General features: G+C 39.8%; 2 protein-coding genes and 1 pseudogene across 2 annotated transcripts in view; all 3 read left to right on the plus strand.

Moving 5' to 3' along the window:
* Positions 1-21,885, plus strand: part of LOC149114267 (pyroglutamylated RF-amide peptide receptor-like) — a 60,606-nt gene extending 38,721 nt beyond the window's left edge. Inside the window, exon 3 of the mRNA XM_089286772.1 lies at positions 21,000-21,885. Coding sequence (XP_089142898.1) covers positions 21,000-21,326 — 327 coding nt within the window. The 3' untranslated portion in view covers positions 21,327-21,885. The remainder of the gene's footprint in view (positions 1-20,999) is intronic.
* On the plus strand, positions 1,958-6,541 carry LOC149114270 (uncharacterized; annotated as a pseudogene).
* Positions 12,783-19,857, plus strand: LOC149114271 (substance-K receptor-like). Its single transcript, XM_089287344.1, has 5 exons — positions 12,783-13,961; positions 15,178-15,328; positions 16,097-16,367; positions 19,466-19,708; positions 19,816-19,857. Exons 2-5 carry the CDS (start codon positions 15,216-15,218, stop codon positions 19,855-19,857), a joined length of 669 nt encoding a protein of 222 aa, XP_089143470.1. The 5' UTR covers positions 12,783-13,961; positions 15,178-15,215.
* Positions 21,886-22,254: the final 369 nt, after the last annotated feature.

Raw genomic sequence — 22,254 nt, forward strand, 5'->3', positions numbered from 1 at the left:
ATGGCTTTAATGCTTTAATGCTGGCTTAATGGCTTAATGCTGGCTTAAATGCTTTAATGCTGGCTTAATCCTTTAATGCTCTGGCTTTAATACTGGCTTTAATGCTTTTAATGCTTTTAATGCTTTTAATGCTTAAATGCTTTAATGCTGGCTTAATGCCATGTTCTATCTTCTTCAACCGTCTGCGATCGTCTACGATCAATTGTGATCGTGCGATCATATGGAAACCAAAGTTGTGCGATCTGCGCTCGAAACGTATCCATAATATTTTGAATTCCGACCCATGGTTCAACGCTTCTTTGCAACAAAGTAACCGCTTATTTGTTGTAAACATGGCTGGCGTTGAACAAGGTAACGTTAGTAACGAGAAATTTATGGAGGAGGTTGCGCGATATCAGTGCGTTTACCACCGTAACAGTAAAGATTTGAAAGACAAAAACAAAGAGGCTAACTGCTGGAAAAAAAAGGGGGAGAAATTTAATTTATGGGCGGCTCAAATTCCGCGACATAAGAACTGCGTATGGTCGTTATCTGAAGCGATTGAAAACGCCACTTTCTGGATCGGGGCGAGATGCAGTGCCAAGGGAATTTCAAAATAGGTTGACTAATTAAATAAAATATTTGCCTGCGAATAGAATTTTTATGTTTTATCCCTCTGGTCTTTTGTTGGTTACAGTCACGTAGCATTGCGTGACACAGGGTAGGGGTGGAGGTGAAGGTCAATACATCGCAACCCCTCTAGGCAAACGGCTTGCTTAGTGACCTCGCTAGCAAGCGTGGTCGTGCATTCGCTCAGTTTTTATCAACGAGCGAAGACACTCATTCGAACTCTGCGAAAGTACGGTAAGCATTTTTTCATTTTGCACATCGTTTAGGCATTCTTTAGTTTTCGGATCCTTTTGTTTCGTTTCCGTATCTGTTTTTCTCCCGTTAGGAGCGTACAATTTTTTCGCGAGTTCAATTTCACGCGTGTTGTCATGGCGAGCGCCGTCCCGAAAGTCCTCATTTTGGGCCATTCATTCGTGAAGCGACTACAATCCGACTTGCAGGCTCCTTTCGACGCTCGTGCGGATAGTAATTTTCACCTTGAGGGGACTGCTACGGTGCATTTGTTCGGTGTTGGCGGTCGAACCGTTGAAAAGCTCCGTCGCTATGACCTCCACGTGGTCACGCGCCTTGCTCCAGATGTAGTCATTCTGGAGGTCGGTACGAACGATCTTTCGAACGTAAGACCGGAGGTTGTTGGCTCGTCCATAGAGGAGCTTGTCAGGTCGCTTTTGGACGTTTTTTCGGTGACTATGGTCGGAGTTTGCCATGTCATTCCACGCGGCGTTTCCTTCACAGATTGGGAGGATTTTCTTCAACGCGCTGCGATTCTGAACAATTATGTTCGTGTTGTGTTAGAGCCCTTTCCCAACGCTTTCTGTTGGACTCACAAGGATTTTTCTAGTCCCCATAAGGACTTGTATTTAGCGGATGGCGTTCATGTTAATCCTTTGGGGCAGTATTTCTTATATCGGAGCTACCGGGGCGCCATACTGCAAGCTTTGGGTCGTCTTAGGTCTTAGGCTGCATGTATTTCATCATACCCCCTCCCGCCCTTTTATGACGTTAATATTGTTTTGGTACTTGTGGCACAATCGGTTATTGCCAACCATGAATACATGTGATGTAGCCTCCTTCATTGATACTTCAGTTGTTTTACTGGCCTGTGATGGGTATCTATAAATGTATCTATCATTTTTGAATGGTTTTTGACTTTTATAAGGCTTATGTTAATGTTTACCTCTGAGGTTTCGCCCTCGAGGCCTGTTATCATTATATACCTTTGAGGTTTCGCCCTTAAGGTTGTTATCGTTATTTACCTTTGAGGTTTTCCCCTCAAGGTTTTATATTTGCCTTCGAGGTTTCGCCCTCGAGGTTGTTGTTGTTATTTACCTTCGAGGTTTTGCCCTTAAGGTTTTTATTTACCTTTGAGGTTTTGCTCAAGGTTGTTATCATTATTTACCTTCGAGGTTTCGCCCTCAAGGTTGTTATCGTTATTTACCTTTGAGGTTTTCCCCTCAAGGTTTTATATTTGCCTTCGAGGTTTCGCCCTCAAGGTTGTTGTTGTTATTTACCTTCGAGGTTTTGCCCTCAAGGTTTTTATTCACCTTTGAGGTTTTGCTCAAGGTTGTTATCATTATTTACCTTCGAGGTTTCGCCCTCAAGGTTGTTAGATCTTTGCCTTTGGGGTTTCGCCCTCAGGGTTGTTATAATTATTTACCTTCGAGGTTTCGCCCTCAAGGTTGTTTTATTTTTGCCTTTGAGGTTTCGCCCTCAAAATTATTTTTATTTTTGAGGCTTCACCCTCTGTGTCTTTTGGGCATTTATAGGGCTTGCTGGTGCGTCGACTCTTTGTCTGACATGGCTTGTCCCTGCCCTTTACTTATTTACATTTTATTTATCCTTTAACAGTTTCTAAGCTTAATTTTCTTGTTTAGAAGAGCTTCAGTTTCTGCCATTATGTGAGTTCTCTTTGCAGTTATGCCGCCTAAACGTTCAGTCAGGCTTTCAGCCTCTACTGCTAAACCGCCAGCTGCGAAGAAGCAGAAGAGTGGCAGACGAACATCTGTGAAGTCCTCAGGAACCGGGGCAGCCCATTCAGAACCAGAAGCTCCCGTGGTGTCTCCGGTGTCAACTTCCATACTTCCCCCTGAGTTGATTGACCAACTTGTCAACAGGGTGGCTGACGAAGTGTCGCGTCGGATGGATGCCAACAACAGTGTTGCGCCCCCTCCAGATGCCCTAGCTGAGGTTCCCTTCACAGACCCCTTAACTGGAGGCAGTTCCCTTGTCCAGGGCTCCATCACAGCTGTCCAGAAGAGCCTAACAGGTGAGACCATCAGACCTGACCAGTTGTTTGTATCATCCAGTCTACCACTTGATGCTCGTGTCTCCGATAAGATCAGGGCCAAGATATGGAATGAGGAATATATTGATTTTGGAACCCTTATTGCAAATCCTCAGTTAGAAAATAAATATAGTGTAACAGTAGATACATGTAATGCTGAGAAGGGTTCCATCCCCTCTCTCTACCTGGAGCCAGTCTCCAAACCAAAGAAGATTACGACCATTGAAGCATGGAATAGCTGCTTTTTAATTTTTGTAGGGGTTTACACCTCTAAGTACCCAGCCGAGGCCCCTGCCTTGATGAAATATGGCGAGATCATCCAGGACTTGGCGGCCAGGGGTCACAATTGGAGTTATTATGACCAAAACTTTCGTTTTCTACGGCAACGACAGGCCTCTTCCTTTCCTTGGGGGGTTTTGCATGGGGAATTGTGGCTTCGTGCTCAATCTCCTATAACCAGGAGGCCACAACCTGAACATGCTGCTAAGCCCCGGGTGCGGGCAAATTTGCCTAGAGTTCCTGCCGGTTTTGTTTTAAATATCACCGGGGCCTGGTTTGTCCAGGCTGTTCTTTTAAGCATTCCTGTTACAAGTGTTCAGGGGACCATAGGGCAACTCAGTGTAATTTTCGTCCCCCAAGTAAGCCAGCCAATAATAACACCCAGTCTGCCAAGTCCAAATCTCCCAACGCCAGTAAAAGTTGATAGGTTGATTTCTCTGCTGTCGGGCGTACAACCATTCCACTGCGGAATTTCTTTACTCTGGTCTCAGTTTCGGCTTTCCAATTCAATGTCAAGGCGAAAGAGTGTCTTCAACAGCCAAAAACCTTGTTTCTGCTTTTCTACACCCCACGGTTGTAGACGATAAAATTAAGAAAGAGCTTGATTCCCATAGGTTAGCCGGTCCTTTTCATTTTCCTCCACTTCAGCCATTCCGTATATCCCCATTGGGAGTTGTGCCTAAAAAGACCCCAGGTGAGTTTCGTTTGATACACCACCTGTCTTATCCAAAGGGCTCCTCAGTCAATGATGGTATTGACTCTGAGCATACCAGGGTTTGCTATGCTACTGTTGATGATGCAATTCAATTTATCAAAATGGCAGGTCCGGGATGCTTTTTGGCAAAAACTGACATTAAAAATGCCTTTAGGATTATACCAATTCGTCCAGATGATTACAATTTGCTTGGTATGCAGTGGAGGGGCTTGTATTATTACGACCGGTGCATGCCTATGGGATGCTCTAGTTCTTGTCTCACCTTTGAGACTTTCAGTTCTGCAGTGGAATGGATTGCAAGACAGAAATTGAACATTGATCACATTTTGCATCTTTTAGATGATTTTCTGATTGTAGCCTCGTCAGCTAAATTATGTCAAGACCAATTAAATCAGTTTTTGAGTCTCTGTTCTTACTTAGGCATTCCCATGGCACCTGAAAAAACTTGTGGCCCTGCCACTACCTTGTTATTTGCAGGTATTGAATTGGATTCCATCTGTTCAGAGGCTCGCCTACCTCTTGACAAAATTCACAAAAGCACACTGTTGATTTCAGAATTTTTGAAGCTTAAAAAGGCATCTCTGAAGGAGGTCCAGTCATTGATTGGCCTATTAAATTTTGCCTGCTCGGTCATCAAGCCAGGTAGAGCCTTTTTAAGGAGACTGATTGACCTTACGGTAGGGGTCAAGTCGCCTCATCATCTTATTCGGCTTAATAAGGAGGTCAAAGAGGATCTAAAAGTTTGGCTCTCATTCCTGGCTGAATTCAATGGCCGGTCCTTTTTCATTGATGATGCCTGGCACAGTTCTTGCAAATTGAGCCTTTACACAGATGCCTCGGGTGCAATTGGTTTTGGTGCAGTTTTTGGTAGCAGATGGTGCTATAAGAGATGGCCACAAGCTTGGGCTTATTGTAATATTGCTATCTTAGAGTTTTATCCGATCGTCTTAAGTTTGTACCTGTGGGGACATGAAATGAGTAATCAATGTGTCTTGTTCTTTACCGACAACGAGGCACTTGTTCATGTTATCAACAAGCAATCATGCAAAGACAAACCGTTGATGAGTTTTGTTAGGAAGTTGGTTTCTATTTGTTTACGACATAACATTGTCTTCAAGGCAAAACACATCCCCGGAATCTACAACAATTTAGCGGACTCTCTGTCTCGATTACAGGTACAGACTTTCAGACGTTTGGCTCCAGCTCATATGGATCAATGCCCCACAGAGATTCCCCGGTTTCTGCAGCCTCAGAACTGGCCACCATAGTCTCAACCCTTGTGAAATCAAGCCTTCAGCCATCGTCCCTTCCTACTTACAAAAGGGCTTGGAAGCTATATAATCAGTTTTTACATTCAACTTTTAATGGGGTTCCTATGGGACTTCCTATTTCACCCCCTAATTTGGCACTGTTTATTGCTTATTTGTTTGATAATCATTATGCTCCATCGACAGTTAAAAGTTATGTTTCTGCATTGGGATATTCCCACAAGCTGTCTGGATTTCCAGACCCCTTCTCAAGCATTTTTTATCATGCAAATGCTCAAGGGTTACAGTAAACTGGGCGCCCGTCTGGATAGCCGGCTTCCAATTACTCTTCCAATTTTGCACAAAATCATTGAAGCGGCTTCTAGATTTTCATGTTCCCGGTATCAAATTTGTCAATTTCAAGCCATGTGCTCGATTGCCTTCTATGCCTTTCTGAGAGTCGGTGAAATGACTTCCACTAAAAGGCATGGTCCTCAACCTTTACAAATCCATCAGGTAGTGAAGCTGGTGAATGACTCCAATGGTATAGTTTCATTAAAGCTTACATTTCATGATTTTAAACACAATTACAACCAACCCCCTTTTTCTATTGTTATCACTCGTGCTCTTACTTTTTGCCCAGTCCAGTTGATGTTAGATTATTTAGCTCTGCGGGGTAATAAACCCGGCCCCCTTTTCATGACGTCACTTGGTCATCCAGTTTCTCGTACCACCTTTACCGACCAACTGTCTTTAGCGCTTAAATTCTGTGGGCTCAACCCGGCACGTTATAAGGGCCACAGTTTTAGGATTGGGGCTGCTTCTTATGTTGCGAACCGGGGTTTATCTGATACCCAGATACGGGTTTTGGCCAGGTGGAAGTCCAATGCCTTTCATAAATATATTCGCATTCCTTCGGTATCAACCTAGTTCCTTTTGTTGTAAGACCTGCAGCTTACACTGTCTTTTTATTCAGGAAATATGACACTGATTAGTATGAGTACATGTAGCTGTTTCGGTCATTTATAATTATGGTTCTGTAATAATTTCCTGGATATACGGGACTGATTAGCAAGGACAGCAGTTCCTGTATCTTGTGTGGTTTAAAACCTATTCTCTAATGGTTTATATCCAATTGATTAGCAATGTTCTTTAATACTGCTTGTTCAGGATTTATGGCACTGATTAGCAAGGGCAGCAGTTCCTATATCTCCTGTTGTTTAAAACCTATTCTCTAATGGTTGCTATCGAATTGATAAGCAGTGTTCATTAATAATGCTTGTTAAGGATTTATGGGACTGATTAGCAAGGGCAGCAGTCTCCATATTTTCCTTCTTTTTGATTCAGTAGTTTTGACTAGTTTCATCGTTTAAAACCTGTTCTTTAAAGGTCATACTCCATTTCTTATTATGTTCTTGTCATAATGCTTGCTTGGGATTTATGGGACTGATTAGCAAGGGCAGCAGTATCCATATCTCCAGTAATTCAAGGACTATATTGGACTGATTAGCAAGGGCAGCAGTCTCAATATTTTCCTATATAGTGAATAAGTATATTTGACCAGTTGTGATGTTTTTATTTTCGCCACTTTTTGTGAGTGCTGTATTTCCTGGGGTGGGGCAGCATCATAATTTTCATTATAATGCTTTTGGCGTTTTGGTTGCCCTCACCTTTACTGGGCCAAAATATTTCTAACAGATTGTAAATTTTTGTATGAATTACAAATTGATTATTTTAATAAATCCGGCTTTGGGCTTTCCCTCAGTCATTTAACTCCAAACATTTGTGTGAGAGTTAAATTATTATTGGCCAGTAAACGAGCTCAGTTAATACAGCACTCAGTTGATATGTTAATACCAGAAGCCCAGAGGGGAAAACATAAAAGAAGAAATTAATTTGCTTGCAGCAAAATTTCCTCCTCGACGTCCGCCATATTGTTTGCTGCGATTTTCCCGCCAGCACAACGCGCGTGTAATTTTGACAGTTCCGTTGTCCGAAATGTACGCAACAGTCGGCTCTGCGATCGCCTGCGATCGTCTGCGATTATATGGAAACAACTTTCTTTGCGATCGTCTGCGATGTGCGATTTGCGATCCGCGATCTTCTGTGATCGTCTGCGATTATGTGGAAACCAGCCTTTACGATGTAGCCCTTTAAATCGTTTTCCTTCACGAATAAGTTTTTGTTGCGTATAGATTCAGAAGTTTGCCGATATTTTCATTGAACCCTGTCTTGGCTAATTTGTGGATAAATACTGGCGATTTATCAACATGAAGTTGATGTGGGTAAATTAACCGCGTAACGACTTCGTGCACGTGACGTTTCTATCGGGCAGCTGACATTTCGAGCCTTTCTTAGGAACAAAGCGATCTTTTAATCTGTTAAAAGCACTTAATGACAGGGGCCAGTCATTAAACATGGTTTTCAATTTTCTCGGAAATTCCCCAGTTTTCAGTCACGTGACGCGTTTAGAACAATCGCAAGCGAGCAAAAACACTTAATGAATGATAACCTAGCCTAACCTATGAATGATAACCTAGCCTTATTTCTAGCCTATTCTGATGATTTTTCGCCCTATGGATGGACTCACTCTGGTTTTAACCACTTCTGCTTCGAAGATATCCATGGATGTTTCTCCGATGGTTTTCTCCCTGACAATTTTAGACGTGAATTTAGCCTGGTTGGATCTCACGTGGTTATAAGACGGCACGTGCTCAGTAGTCTTGAAGTGTTCCAACCATGCTCAAAACAGGCTAAGCATGGGTCTACCTGTTTAGTTCTTCCCTCGAAACCTTTTGTCATGGATTTGGCAGTGCATGTTGATATATCTTCAAATCCAGGACCTGAATCTAACCAAGAAATTACCTCAAGGTCGGTTGGATTATATCATCATTCATTTCGGTCGCCACAACTTATTACATATTCAAGAAGTGAGTTGTTATCAGTGCGGCGTTTTTCGCCGGCTCGTTTGCCTTTTCATCTGGTTTCGGTCTTAAAGGATTTCAGTTTGCTTCGGACAAGAGGATGTAGAGCAGGTGTATGGGCGAAGTCACGAACGAGGCAGAGGAGCATAAGGACGGTTGTTTCAAATCGAAATGATCGTTTTTCGAAATTTGCATCTTTGCTTAATCGCGACAATCTCGTGAAGGTGCAGATCTCACAAGTTGCTAACACCCAGGATACTTCTCACGCGATCAACTTTTGTTTGCTCAATTCCAGGTCAATAAGGAATAAATCTAGCGTACTGAAAGACTTTGTTGTTGACAAGGATATTGATCTTCTTGCTTTGACGGAGACGTGGCTCAGACCTGGAAATATTGATTGTGTTGAGATTGGTGATTTATGTCCCACTGGTTATGATTTTATCCACATTCCACGGGAATCGAGAGGTGGTGGTGTCGGCTTGCTTTTCAAAGAAAGTATGGATATTAAATGCAAAAATAGTGAGTGGAACACTTCCTTCCAGTCGTTCGAATTCTTGGATGTTCGTTTCAAGAGCTCAAAGATGATCAGGATGATAATTATTTACCGCCCACCGTCATCTGTGCCTTTGTCAACATTTTATCATGAATTTTCTCTCCTGCTTGAGGAATTGGCCACAGTATCAGGCGAGCTTTTAATTGTCGGTGATTTTAATCTACATGTGGATTCTTCGCGTGATGTCAACGCATTGCATTTTTGTGACCTAATAGCATCTTTCGATCTGAAACAATGGGTGACTACGCCGACTCGCACAAGTGGTCATATCTTGGATTTAATCATTACTAGAAATCAGTGTAAACTTATAGACAATGTTATGGTTCATGACCCTTTGATTTCTGATCATTACGCTATTTTTATGCATTTATTATTGCACAAACCACAATTTCCAACAAAAACTATTCGCCACCGGAAGCTGCGTTCGATTGATTATGCTGAATTCAATGACACTATCATGAATTCGTCCTTGTTTGACGAATCACGGCGTGATTTGGATTCGTTAGTTGATTCCTATCATCGGGTCTTGAAGTCCACCCTTGACTGTTTATGCCCCCGAAAGGACCCGTGAGGTGGTTCTTCGTCCTTGTGCGCCTTGGTATTCAACTGACATTAGTGTTCAAAAGAACATAAGGAGGAAGCTCGAACGTAACTGGCGACGTACAAGATTACCTGTAGATAGAGAACGGTATGTGCTTCAGAACAGTGTTGTTAATGACATGATTGCCTCCGCGAAGCTCACATTTTATTCATCAGTGATCCAGGAAAACTCAGGGAACTCTGGACTTCTTTTTAAGACAATAGAGAAGCTTCTGCACTCCAATCCAGTCCAGCGTTATCCATCTGGGCCTAATAACTGTTCTCTGTCCGAATCATTCGTTGAATATTTTAGTGACAAAATTGTTAAAGTCCGCAATGATCTTGACAAAGTTGATGGAACTCTGAATGACGGTCAAGTTACTTCATGCAATGCTGAGTCTGAAAGCTGCCTAGCTGGTCAGCTGCTAAGTGAATTTAAACTGGTCACTGAGGAGGTCGTATCTGGTTTTGTGAATCACCTGTGTTCAAAGTCCTGTACACTTGATCCAATTCCATCTTCAGTGTTCAAAGGGTGCCGTCATTATCTGCTTCCAATGATCACTCGTATAGTTAACTTGTCTCTTACAAGTGGCCAAGTACCTGATAGATTCAAGGTTGCCATGTTGAAGCCGTTGTTGAAAAAGAGTGGAGCTGATCATGAACTATTTTCGAACTTTCGTCCTGTCTCCAATTTATATTTTCTATCCAAAGTTACGGAGAAAGCAGTTGCAGCACAATTAATGGACCACCTTAATGATAATGAAGGCTTATTAGAAGAATTTCAGTCGGCATATAAATCTCATCACAGTACAGAGACTGCGCTTGTGAGAGTTCAAAATGATATTTTGAAGGCTATTGACGATAACAGATCGGTTATATTACTATTGCTCGATTTATCGGCTGCGTTTGATACTGTCGATCATTCGATTTTGTTATCTAGGCTACAGAATCGCTTTAGTATTAGGAACACTGCTCTTAATTGGTTTCATTCGTATCTTCACTCACGCGAACAGTTTGTTTCTGTTAATGGAATTGAATCGTCAAAGAAGAATTTACCCTACGGGGTACCACAGGGTTCTGTACTGGGACCCTTGTTGTATTCCCTTTATACAAGTCCGCTGGGTGACATAGCCAGAAAGCATAGCATACCGTTTCATCTCTATGCAGATGACACACAGTTGTACTTGTCGTTTACGTCCAACTGTCCTAATCATCTATCAAGCTCAAAGATGGCAGTAGAATTATGTGTTAAGGACATTGGGGACTGGATGCTGCGCAACAAACTTAAGTTAAATCGGGATAAGACTGAACTTTTGGTTATTAGTTCTAAATATCGTCCACGACCAGCCCTCGACTATATACGAGTTGGTGATGAAGTAATCAAGTCTAGTAAACAGGCCAGGAATTTAGGAGTTGCATTCGATCAATGTTTGGATTTCAAAGAACACGTTAAAATAACCTGCAAGAGCGCATTTTTCCGCATTCGTAGTATAGCTAAAATTAGGCGATACCTATCCCAGAGTACTACTGAGACCATTGTTCACGCTTACATAACATCGCGTTTGGACTATTGTAACGCCCTACTGTACGGTCTCCCAAAGTATCTGATTAATAGACTTCAACTTGTACAGAACTCAGCAGCTCGCTTTGTTACCTTGACTAGAAGGCAGGAACACATCACACCAATACTAAGGAGCTTACACTGGTTGCCAGTTCATTTTAGGATTATTTTCAAAATATTGTTGTTAACTTACAAAGCTCTGAATGGACTGGCCCCTGATTACATTAGAGACCTACTGCGATTTAACATTTCTGGTCGGACACTAAGATCTTCAAACAACAGGTTGCTTGATGAGCCTAGAGCAAATCTTAAAACGTACGGTGAAAGGGCTTTTTCCGTGGCGGCACCAAGGCTCTGGAATAAACTACCCCTCCAGATCAGACTTTCATCATCAGAGGCAGTTTTTAAGGCTAATCTTAAGACTTATCTTTTTAAGCGTGCATTTGATTTGTAGTTTTTACTTTTTATTTGTAGCCTAATTGTATTATATAGCGTATTTAATTCTTAGGATTTTAACTTTTAGGATTTAGGATTTTAGGTTTTTAAAGAATCAGGATTTTAATTTTAAAGTATTGTAAAGCGCCATGGACAATTAGTGGAAAATGGCGCTATATAAATGTATATTTATTTATTTATTTATTTATTTATTTATTTATTTATTTATAACTCTGGATATTTTGTAGTCACCAGTCCAGCGCGATCGCATCATTTCTGTCTACGAAATACGGAAAATAGATAATGTTGGCCAACATTGACGCGGAAAATGAAACAAAAGCTATTGAACAAGCCAATGAAGTATTCAACGAATATCTAAAAACAAAACTGCTGAAGAAAGTGATGGGGAGACAAAACTTTTAATAATGAATGAAAGCTTTGTTAAGTTTTCAGGTTAAATTGGTTTCGCAATAAATGCGATGAATAAACAAACTTGTTTGCCGGTTTGAATATTCTTCGGCGCGCATCATTATCACAGATCTCGTATTTCTCACATTTACAAAGTGCTGCGATCGCTTTACTTTGCTTGTGTGGTATTTTTGAGAAAATGACGTCATTTTCTCAAATTCTCAACCAAAATTAACTTGGAACAAGGAAAATTAATTGAGGCCATAGATTCTCGGAACTAAAGGTCCAAGAAAACGTGAGTTCTAATGTTCGTAATAGATTGAAATTTGGCAAGATATGTAGGAATTAAAGACCTATTGAGTAAGAAAATGTAAAGATTCGGTACCGAAAATTTGAATATAGTGACACTTTAATATAATATGCAGATAATACCGACCAACTTTTGTTAAATTTCTGATATTTTAAAAGCTATTGTTATAATATCTAGAAACTTGGAAATAAAATTGAAAACTGATATCTTACCTTAAGAAACGCTTAACGGACGGAGAATCGGAAGAGTTGAACGATAATTCTGTGGCCAACCCAAAAACCCGATATCGCTGCATGATGACATCGGAAGAAATGGGAAAGACAGCGGTTCACTAATCATCGTATAATCTTTATACAACTTAGACCATGCGTTTACCACCCGCTGCACGTTATGTTAGGCCCCGTCCTCACTACAGGGGCACCCAACAGATCGTTTCGGTAAATTATCTGTTCGGAAGGCCTTTATTTCCCTCTGATTTTCTAAAGAGAATTATCACCTCGAACTTTCGTGATATGAGAAATTCAATGTCTGTTGTTTTCGGAATTAGAACATAGTGACACTTTAATATAATATGCAGATAATACCGACCAACTTTTGTTAAATTTCTGATATTTTAAAAGCTATTGTTACAATATCTGGAAACTTAGAAATAAAAATGAAAACTGATATCTTACCTCAAGAAACGCTTAACGGACGGAGAATCGGAAGAGTTAAACGATAATTCTGTGGCCAACCCAAAAACCCGATATCACTGCATGATGACATCGGAAGAAATGGGAAAGACAGCGGTTCACTAATCATCGTATAATCTTTATACAACTTAGACCATGCGTTTACCACCCGCTGCACGTTATGTTAGGCCCCGTCCTCACTACAGGGGCACTCAACGGATCGTTTCGGTAAATTATCTGTTCGGAAGGCATTTAATTCCCTGTGATTTTCTTAAGAGAATTGTCGCATCGAACTTTCGTGATATGAGAAATTTAATGTCTGTTGTTTTCGGATTGTTAAAAAATGTCGTTTTGAGTACCGAAAAAAGGTCAGCTATCATTTTTTGGAAAGGCGATAAGGCATAAGGTTTTCGGGAAAAAGGGCAAAAAAAGCCCTAATAAATTCGAGAATACTCAAGTTCCCCTAGAATAACCGAACAGGTAAAATTTTTCTTAGCGCAACCTAAAATTAACCTACAGAGCTTTAAAAGTACTCTAGATAGCCTAAAACAGCGTTTAAAAGCATTCGAGAGAAAACGGTCCTGACACTACGCCGGAGAAAATTGAAAACGCAACTTTATTTCTACGGTCAGGTCTACCATCCACGCCAATCCGTCAGGAAAGCGTATTTTTTCGTAAACGCTGCTCAAACCAGAGCAAATTGAAAACGCCGGCCTTGCGTTTTAGTTTGGACAGAAAACATTCTCAAAACGGAGCTTTTCGAAAACGATGACGTCACGATAATCATGTGATTTCCGTGTCCGAGTTTTCCTCAAACACAAATCCAATATGACCCGTGATTGTTGCGTTTTTAAAATTATCCGGCGTAGTGTGGGCAGGACTTTATTTGAGTAGTTATAATAAAAATGACAGCAACATTGAAAGCTGTCTCCATTCTCGTATTAGAGTTGCATCAATTTTCCTTGCCTAAGCAACATTTTGACGTTCAAATTTCTAAAGCTACATAAATTTCAGACGTATTGTAGAGGCAGGTTTCAATAAAAGGTTATTTATTCACGAGTAAAGATACTGCAAGCAGTTTAACCAAGCTCAGCATGCGAAACTGATAACCAAACCTCTATTTGACTTCAAAAAAATGCCCGGGTATTTACTTTGTCTTTGGACATTATCTGGCTGTTATAATAACTTTTCAAATAACATAAACATGCACCGGGTGGTGAGCAGATGGTCCAAGTGGTATGAAAATGATATGACGATTAGTGAACTGTTGTCTTTCATAATCCATTTCTTCCGATGCCATCATACAGTAATATCGGGTTTTGGCCTGTGTACCAAAATTAACGTTCGACTTCTGCTGTAATTCTCCACCCGTTAAGCGTTTGTAAGGTAAGGATTATCACTAACGAGAAATGATTTTTCGTTATTATTTCCAAGTTTCCAGATATTGTATTTATGACTTTTAGAATATCATAAATTTAGCGAACGTTTCTCAGTATTGTCACCTATTGTACTAAATAGGTTCTTTTAATGGTGTGAAAACATTAAACCAAAAGAATTGCTAAAACAGGACTTAAATAATAATTTTCAATCAAATAAGAATCGTATAACACGCAACAAAACTTCCAGAAATCGATAGAAACACAGAGGTACCAGAGCTGTTGACATAAGCATGAAGCGACCAAAGAGAGGTTGTATTTTGAGAATCGAAATAAATAAGTGACGTTCTTTTCTTTTTGCCCCAGTGTTTCCTAAATAGAAAACATTTTCCTCGCTTTTCTATCGCGTTATAGAAAACTCCTGTATATTTTTCTGTAACCAGAGGTGGAGGTTTTGGGAGGACTAGAAAAACTGTCGGAACAGCAGCCGCATACAATATTTATCTCTGCCATTCAAGCCCTGGAGCACTCGATAGCGGGCAAACATACACAACTGTTATTGTTTTTTTGTTTGTTTGTTTGTTTGTTTTTTGTTGTTGTTGTTGTTGTTTGTTTGCTTTCTTCCGTTGTTTGTTTTTTTTTTCCCTGAATGACCGAAAGAAGGACGTTTTGCCTCTGAGGCGAGATAATGCAACATGGCGGCAAATCTACTCAATCGTTAGCTAAGCTGATATCGATAATTCGCGCTCCCTCAGAAAATGCCGGCATGTATTTTGAAACAATTTACCCTGTAACATTAGAGAATCTGCTTCATTGGACAAATTTGAACGCCTTCTCTACCATAATTTTTAAACACGGCATTCATGGAAACCAGGATTTTTCTTAAGTGGCATATTAATGTAAGTTAATATAATGTTAGGATTTGGATTTTTAGTCATTATTATGTAATTTTTTCTACCTGATGTTTTTACCGTGTATAAATAATGATTAAAGACTAAAGATTGAACACGTAGGCCCCTGTAACTGACACAAAAACAATGTAGTGTACTTCGCAAAAACTGATGTGCCTCTTTACTAAGTTACGTGGTTAGAAAATTATCAAACCATAAGGTGGCTAATAATGAAGGCATGATGTTTCCTCTCCACTTTCACTACTTCTCGCATTAAACCAGTGATTAGCTAAGATGTCAGGAACTCATTCTTTCTTTTCTCTTTATTAAACCTAGAAGGCCTCGCGAAGGTGTAAAATCGACAACATTCAGTCATGTTTCAATCATCTGGCATTGCCATGGCAACGGTACACTCTATGCTCGTCGTGATAGACATCGTTGGAAATTGTCTCGTTTGTGCGATCATAAAGGAACATCGAGACATGAGGTATGTTGAAAATAAAATGGCTAAATTATCAAAGTTAATTTAAAATACTGAAGGCTTACAAAACAACTTTAACAACTTTATATAACAGAGAACGGAAATAGAAAAGTGCTGGCTTGTGATTTACATAATCTGATGTGGACATGGGAGAACGTTTGAGAGAACTATAAAGAGATTTTTGAAAGTTCATCAATTATAAGTTGACGTATTGAAATTTACATCGGAGTAAGAGAATTACAACTCAGGTAACTCAGCCGTTTTAATTTTTTTTTTTAACTTAACATCGTCACAACGCAAATTAGTTATTTCCTTAAGACGAAAGTCCATTGGAGCATTTACACTCCAAGCAATATTTATTTCTAATGTCGACAGCTCCTGTATGTTCGCAATGTAGCTAAAATTACCAAGCTCTTATCTAATTCAGCCATTCTTCTGAAGCTATGCAAGAGAGGATAAGGAGTAAGAGAGTAAGTCCTTCATAACGGCCTTATTCTTAAGGTAATCCCTCTCAAGTTATTTTTAGACATGGAACCTAATTCTGATTAATTTCACTACGCGCGTAACGTAGAAGTTTTCATGGAGGATGAAAACTAATGTGAAGCTGCTTGTGCCTTCCAGGTAAGGGGAATGCTTTTCTCTAGGCCCTCCTGAGGTTTCCGACGCCTGACGTCGTCTAAAAATAATGTAAAAGGGATTACCGTTGTAATAAGGTCTGTTAGAAGAACTAAATATCTTACCCTTCGTCCTCTCTTGATTTATGATATTCCATAGGACTCCCATCAACTATTTACTTGTGAACCTGGCTGTAGCGGATGCCTTGTATGCGACCTTTGTCACACCACAGACTTTCTTTAAGATCACTCCCACCCACCCAGGGGGAACATTTGGTACAGTTTTATGCAAATTAGTGACGGGTGGATACCTCGCATGGACTGCTGGAGCCTCCTCGGTGGTCACTTTGGTTGCAATTGCCGCTGAACGATATTTTGCGGTAATCTATCCTGTTGGCAACGTGGGCAAACTTACCAAGCGTAAACTGAAGGTGCGTCACTGACAAAGTTTAATTATTACTATTAGTATATTCCAAACTAGTTGATAACTTTTTTCACGTATTCTGATTGCCTATTCATACTCGGGTTACGTAGGCATTTATGAAAAGGGTCTATAAGCAAAACGCTTTCTTTTTTTACCGCAACATAAGAAGACATTCTCGCAGTCTATGAAGCAGCTGGGGGATTTCTTTCGATTAAGAAAACTTCAATTATAAACAATTATTGGATGAGGTTTTTGTAATATCCGGAATAATCAAGGTCGAGGTAAGTGTTATCAGCCGAAGCCGAAGGCTGAGGCTGATAACACTAACCGAGACCTTGATTATTTCGGATATCACAAAAACCTATTCTCATAAATGTTTTATTATACATTGTTTTAAAGAAAATACCGACAAACGCATTGAGCTCAGTTTATTCAATTTTCAACAAGCCATGTTCTTACATGAACTTGACATTGCTCTTGGAAATCATGCAGTGTGCGCGCAACCTACCGATTATTCATTAATCTGCTAGCAGATTAGTGAATAATCTGTAGGTCGTGCTGTTTCGTAGAATTAACTGGAGGCTTCTAGCCAATGAGAAGACAGATGGTGGCTACAATGTATAATAGTTACTATTAGTATGTACCAAACCAGTGGATCACGCATTCTGATTCGCTACAAAAACTTGGAATAGTTGTACTACCACCTCCTAAGCCCGTGAAACAAAAAAGTGATTTCTTTGTTTTCTACCGCATAGGGCCCCTCACCTTTAAAGGAATGAGAAATCATTAAACAAATCCAATCTTTGGCGTGTTTGGGTGCTCTTAAATTAGGACCATTCTGTAATACCTTCGTATCAGTTTTTATCTTACGTCATAACATATTTTTGATGGTTGAATCGGTATAACAAATACTTGACAATGTAAGGAAAAATATATTTTCGGTTTTTCAGATAGATCTCATTGAGCCTAATATATGAAATAATTATAGCGAAAAATATTGATTCTGAACAAAGCTGTTGATAAAAAACGACTTCAAGTTGTATTAATAACCTCTACTTGATACCTGTCATCAAGTTGTTACTCAGTTGTCGCATAAACTAAACTTAAAATAACACTCACGTGACAAGAACGCATAGTCAAGTTGTTGTTTACGAGATTAGGGGACTTAAGATTTGAGTATGAGTACGAGATCGAATACGAGAACGACTTTTCAATTCTAGTTTGCAGGCTTTCCATTATCACATCACATACCCATTTCATCCCATGAGCTACCCCTCTCTGCCTGAAACCAGCATGAAGAACTAGGGCTCTGGAAACGTCACAGATTTGAAAATTGAAAATCGTACTCGTACTCAATCTCGTACTCGTAGTCCAATCTAAAGCTCTTTATTATCACAAGATTTGTGTCGAATTCTCCGCGCGTAGTTCGAGTTTTTCAGTTGCGTTAGCAAATTGTTAGCTTACATTATTGATGTCGTCAAAGAAGTACGAAAGGTTTTGCCCGCTTTCTGGTGCAAAGAAGGCACACAAAGTGGAAAAGGTGTCGAAATTTTCCGGTAAGGATTGGGCCGATGCACGGGACAAACAAGGGCACAAATAATAGCTAGCTGACTATAAGAATCCTTTATCTGCGATGAAATGTTTTAAGGAGATGTCAAACCAGACCTACTGATCTAACTCGTTACCAGTGTGAGGCGTATTGTTATTCGTTGAAACTCATCCCTGAAAGATAATTTGATGCGTTAACAGGTTTAAGGTGGTTCCCTAGGGTATTTACGAACACCCTCCCTGCAGAGCGCGAGTTAGAAAAGGAAACTTAGTTAATTTCTCTTAAAGTTTTCCATGGAGAGATTTACCAATATGAGTACTGTTAAAAAATAAGGCTTATTTTGTGGTTGTCAATTTTTGGTTTACGGCCGTTGCCATGGCAACATCTCATCTAATGACAGGCAGATACATTTCTCATTTTGGCCTAAACTCTTAAAATATTTATACTTTCCTTCGGTGAATTTTTTTCATACTTTGCCACTTCATGGAAATGATATTGCCTGACATTTTGAATCGGTAAAAAGGTAAGGTTGTTCAGACGGTTTTTCCAATATTCTGTAATTTGTCATTTTTTTTAAATATTAGATTAGCTCTGACAGATTTTAACAAAAATAGGGTATTTTAAAGAGCTTGTATGCGGTTACAACTGAGCCAAATTAAAAAAAAAAAATTCACCGAAGGAAACGCGAGAAAATTAACTGTCAGTTTTGCTTTTTGTGCTCATGTTGACGTCACAAAAATCGACAAACACTGACGTTTTCCTTTGGGCGCGCGTAGATTACTTTAGCTTTCGTCCTATGCCCTCGTACAATCGTAAAACTATAGGGAGCCACCTTAAAGTGATTCCTCAGAATTGCATTGCGCATCTCTACTGCGCACGATTTTCGCGTCATAAGCGCGCTCTCACGAGCGCGTGCACATACACAGCATATACAAAATGGTGGCTTTTTCTAAACTGCTTGGCTTGCGAGAAACAAATCATCAATTTTTCCTCGGAAACGAGTACCGGGACCTAACAAATTTTTATTTAGTTTGAATGCAGAGATCACCTTTTTTCTATACAGTTAACATGGACCAATTTCTATTGCAGAGTAAAAAATTATCACAGAAAATAAGAGCATAGCTAGCACTCGTAAAAGATAATATGTGGCCTCAGAACAATGCGTGCTTAGAACATATGGTATCTCTGTCGACTAAATATGAATGCCCTCACCATGAAACGCGCATAACATTGCTCCTTAACATTTATGCAATACATCCATTGTTGTATTTCTCGCTTAACTTTCTCTCTATTTTTCTGCTCTCTTAAAGCGTGAGGTGAATGGTTCAAATATAAACGTTTCTGAAAGCAAAAGCAAATAACTTCAGGAATGATGGGGTTTATTGAAGGTCTTCCTGCTCCAAAACGAATATGGAGACCCCTTCTTTTTTATTTCAAATGTTACGTTCTCTTGATATAAACAGTCAACAGGTAAAGTTTGAAAGAAAATCTATTGTGAGTTCTATTTCGATGGAATTACCTTAAATAGTCGTCTGTTTTATGCTTTCCTATTTTAGGTGATCATTCCTGGTTCTTGGATCTTCGCATTAATAATCTTCATGCCACGTATCACGGGCTCCAACGTAAAAGACAATGCCTGTGTGCGGATGGATGAAGAATGGCTGCAAAAAGCTTCTTTTTTGCTCTGGTTAGCCTTTGTGGTCGCGGCCATTGTACTAATGGCTGGGTTGTATTCCAGAATCGTGTACGCCCTGTGGTTTAAACGTGATCCTGAGAGTCAACTCGCCTTCCCACAGAGGGTAAGTATTAACAAACAAGTTCAACACGTGAACATCTTTGTTTCGCTTTCCTCACGATAATTACTGAAGTATGCAAATTAACGTTCATGATTGAAACTTCCATATAGCTAAGTTTGTTCGGTCATATTCTGGTGCCCCGAACATTCTAGTAAGGTTTTGTTTTAGCATTATTATAACTCTCCATCATGCAGTTACCAATGCAAAGGGCGCATGCCGAATATTATTCTTTCTTTGTTTTAAAATGTCTTCACGTTTGTAAATACTGTTAATACTTAAAAGGTTTGTTAAGTCTGTGATCCAGCAAATATTCCCTAAAAGTACCAATATGATCAAATTCTCGATACCCATTTTTTTACATTTTCGTGCACAATAGGTCTTTCCTAGATATCTTGGCAAATTTCAACCTATTACGAACATTAGAACTCATGTTATTTGAACCTTTATTTCCGAGAATTTACGGCCGCCATTGATTTTCCTTGTTCAAAGTCTTGGTTGAGAATTGGAGAAAATGACGTCATTTTCTCAAAAATACCACACGGATTGAAATTATGCGAACAATAAGTACGGCAATTCACACAAAGAATAACAAAAACTTTGGCTCATATATTCGTGCAATTTTCGACATTGATTTTTATTATAACTGATTTCAACCCGTCCAGTATTTTTGAGAAAATGACATCATTTTCTCAAATTCTCAACCAAGACTTGGAACAAGGAAGATTAATGGCGGCCGTAAATTCTCGGAAATAAAGATCCAAAAACCACGTGTGCTAATGTTCGCAATGGACTGAAATAGGAAAGACCTATTATTTACGAAAATGTGAAAAAAAAAATGGATGTCGAGAATTTCATCATGGTAGCACTTTAAGAGAAACTGATTTTTTCACCTTGCCAAAAATATCAGCTACTGAAGGCTTTATTTCCGTTAGTTTAGTTGCCAGGTTCCTAGTCCAGGGCCACAATTTCAAATCAATATCGCGCTGTTACAGATTTCAACACCATTCCCAAATTACCTTAAATAAATTTGTCGGCTCTCTTCTAATTCTTCCTTTATTATCTGAATTTGTAACATTAGGTAGAAGAAATGCTATTCTGTATAAATTGGAGAGTAAACGAAGTTTGCATGCTTGTCTGTCCGTCTGTCTGTCGGCTGTATGTACGCATGTATCTTTGTACGCACAGAACATTGTCATTGTGACGCCGTTAGGGATACATATTCTGTTTGCAGGACCTTTCTTGACAATTCATTTGTTACTATCTAAATCGGATTTATGCCTCTCTCTACACACAGGGCGTCCTGAGAGTGCGGAAGCGAGTCACTTTGATGGGGGTAACTGTCACTGCCATATTTGGAATCTGTTGGGCGCCTGACGTAATTGCGCACAACTTAGACTACTACACATCCCTCAGTGTCAGTGAAGTCGCACACGCTGTTTTTCATATGCTAGTACTGTTCAGTTCCGCCGTCAACCCATTTGTGTACGCTCTGGTTAACAAAACCTTCCGAGAAAAGCTTAAGGGAATGATATGCTGTAGGTGTACCGGCTCCACGGGATCCACACGAAATCGGGTTTTCCCACAGCAGGGATATCATCTTTGGAGTGATCGAAAAATCTAAAACATTTCTTCTTTGAATGCTTTGTTTAAAGTTAAAAGGACATTGTGACATGGAGAGACAAAGTTATGATAATGATTCTCTTCTCCCAGCAGCTACAGAAGAAAAGCTTTGTTTCGCTGGGTATGCAATTACGATAGTCTCACCATTCATAACGCTGAGAGGAAAGGTCATCGTAATGCTATGACTTAGATAGACTCGCTCCCCAAGTTTCAACTAGAATATTCAACAAGTAAATCAGTAAAGGTTTCTGATATTATAGTGTTTTCAGTGCTACTGATCTGTTTATACCTCAAAAGATGAAAATAGACTCTTTAGTTGAAGAGTAAGTGCAAATGTCCTTCAAAGTTAAATAAGGGAAAGGATCTTATTTTTTAGCGGTAGGTGAGCAACTTCTCTAAAAAGCCGCGGTGTGCCATGACAGGAGTTGTTATGTAACCCGAAAAACGGAAAGTAAAACTCCCTTGTAATCAACAAAGACATTTGTTGTGAAATTCCTATTGTGCGAACTTATTAAATCATTATTAGTAGTGCAATTGTGAAATAAAACAAGTAAAACATATGACAAGTCGATGGCATCATGGTAACGTAACTGAATTAAGAGCCAGAGCGAAGAGGCCTCCGTTAGGCCTATAACTTCCAAACAGAACGGAACTACGCAATTCTGATTTTCAGTGAGGCAATCATGTGTTTTTCTTGTGGACATGCGATGCGAGACGGGGTGCACTGGACAACGGATGCAGATGTATGGGATAAGAAGAAGGGCTGTGAGGTCGAGATTGATTTACATCCAGGGCAGAAGCGACACATGCCAAGAAAACAATAAAGAGAGAGACGGATGAAGAAACAATTTTCTCATTAATTACAACAGATTGCTAGTATTCCAAGCAGGACAAAAACTGAGCCTGAAACAGAGTATTACCAGTCCATG

Source organism: Orbicella faveolata, unplaced genomic scaffold (genome assembly GCF_042242905.1).
Source record: "Orbicella faveolata isolate gen_17 unplaced genomic scaffold, um_ofav_v1 contig_14, whole genome shotgun sequence".
NCBI lineage: Eukaryota > Metazoa > Cnidaria > Anthozoa > Scleractinia > Merulinidae > Orbicella > Orbicella faveolata.

What these genes read in the sequence shown, in the direction of transcription:
- LOC149114271 (XM_089287344.1), top strand. Translation starts at nt 15,216, where the DNA reads ATGTTTCAATCATCTGGCATTGCCATGGCAACGGTACACTCTATGCTC. An exon ending in AAGGAACATCGAGACATGAG is followed by an intron (nt 15,329 to 16,096) that starts GTATGTTGAAAA and finishes GATATTCCATAG; the next exon opens with GACTCCCATCAACTATTTAC. An exon ending in AACTCGCCTTCCCACAGAGG is followed by an intron (nt 19,709 to 19,815) that starts GTAAGTATTAAC and finishes ACTTCCATATAG; the next exon opens with CTAAGTTTGTTCGGTCATAT.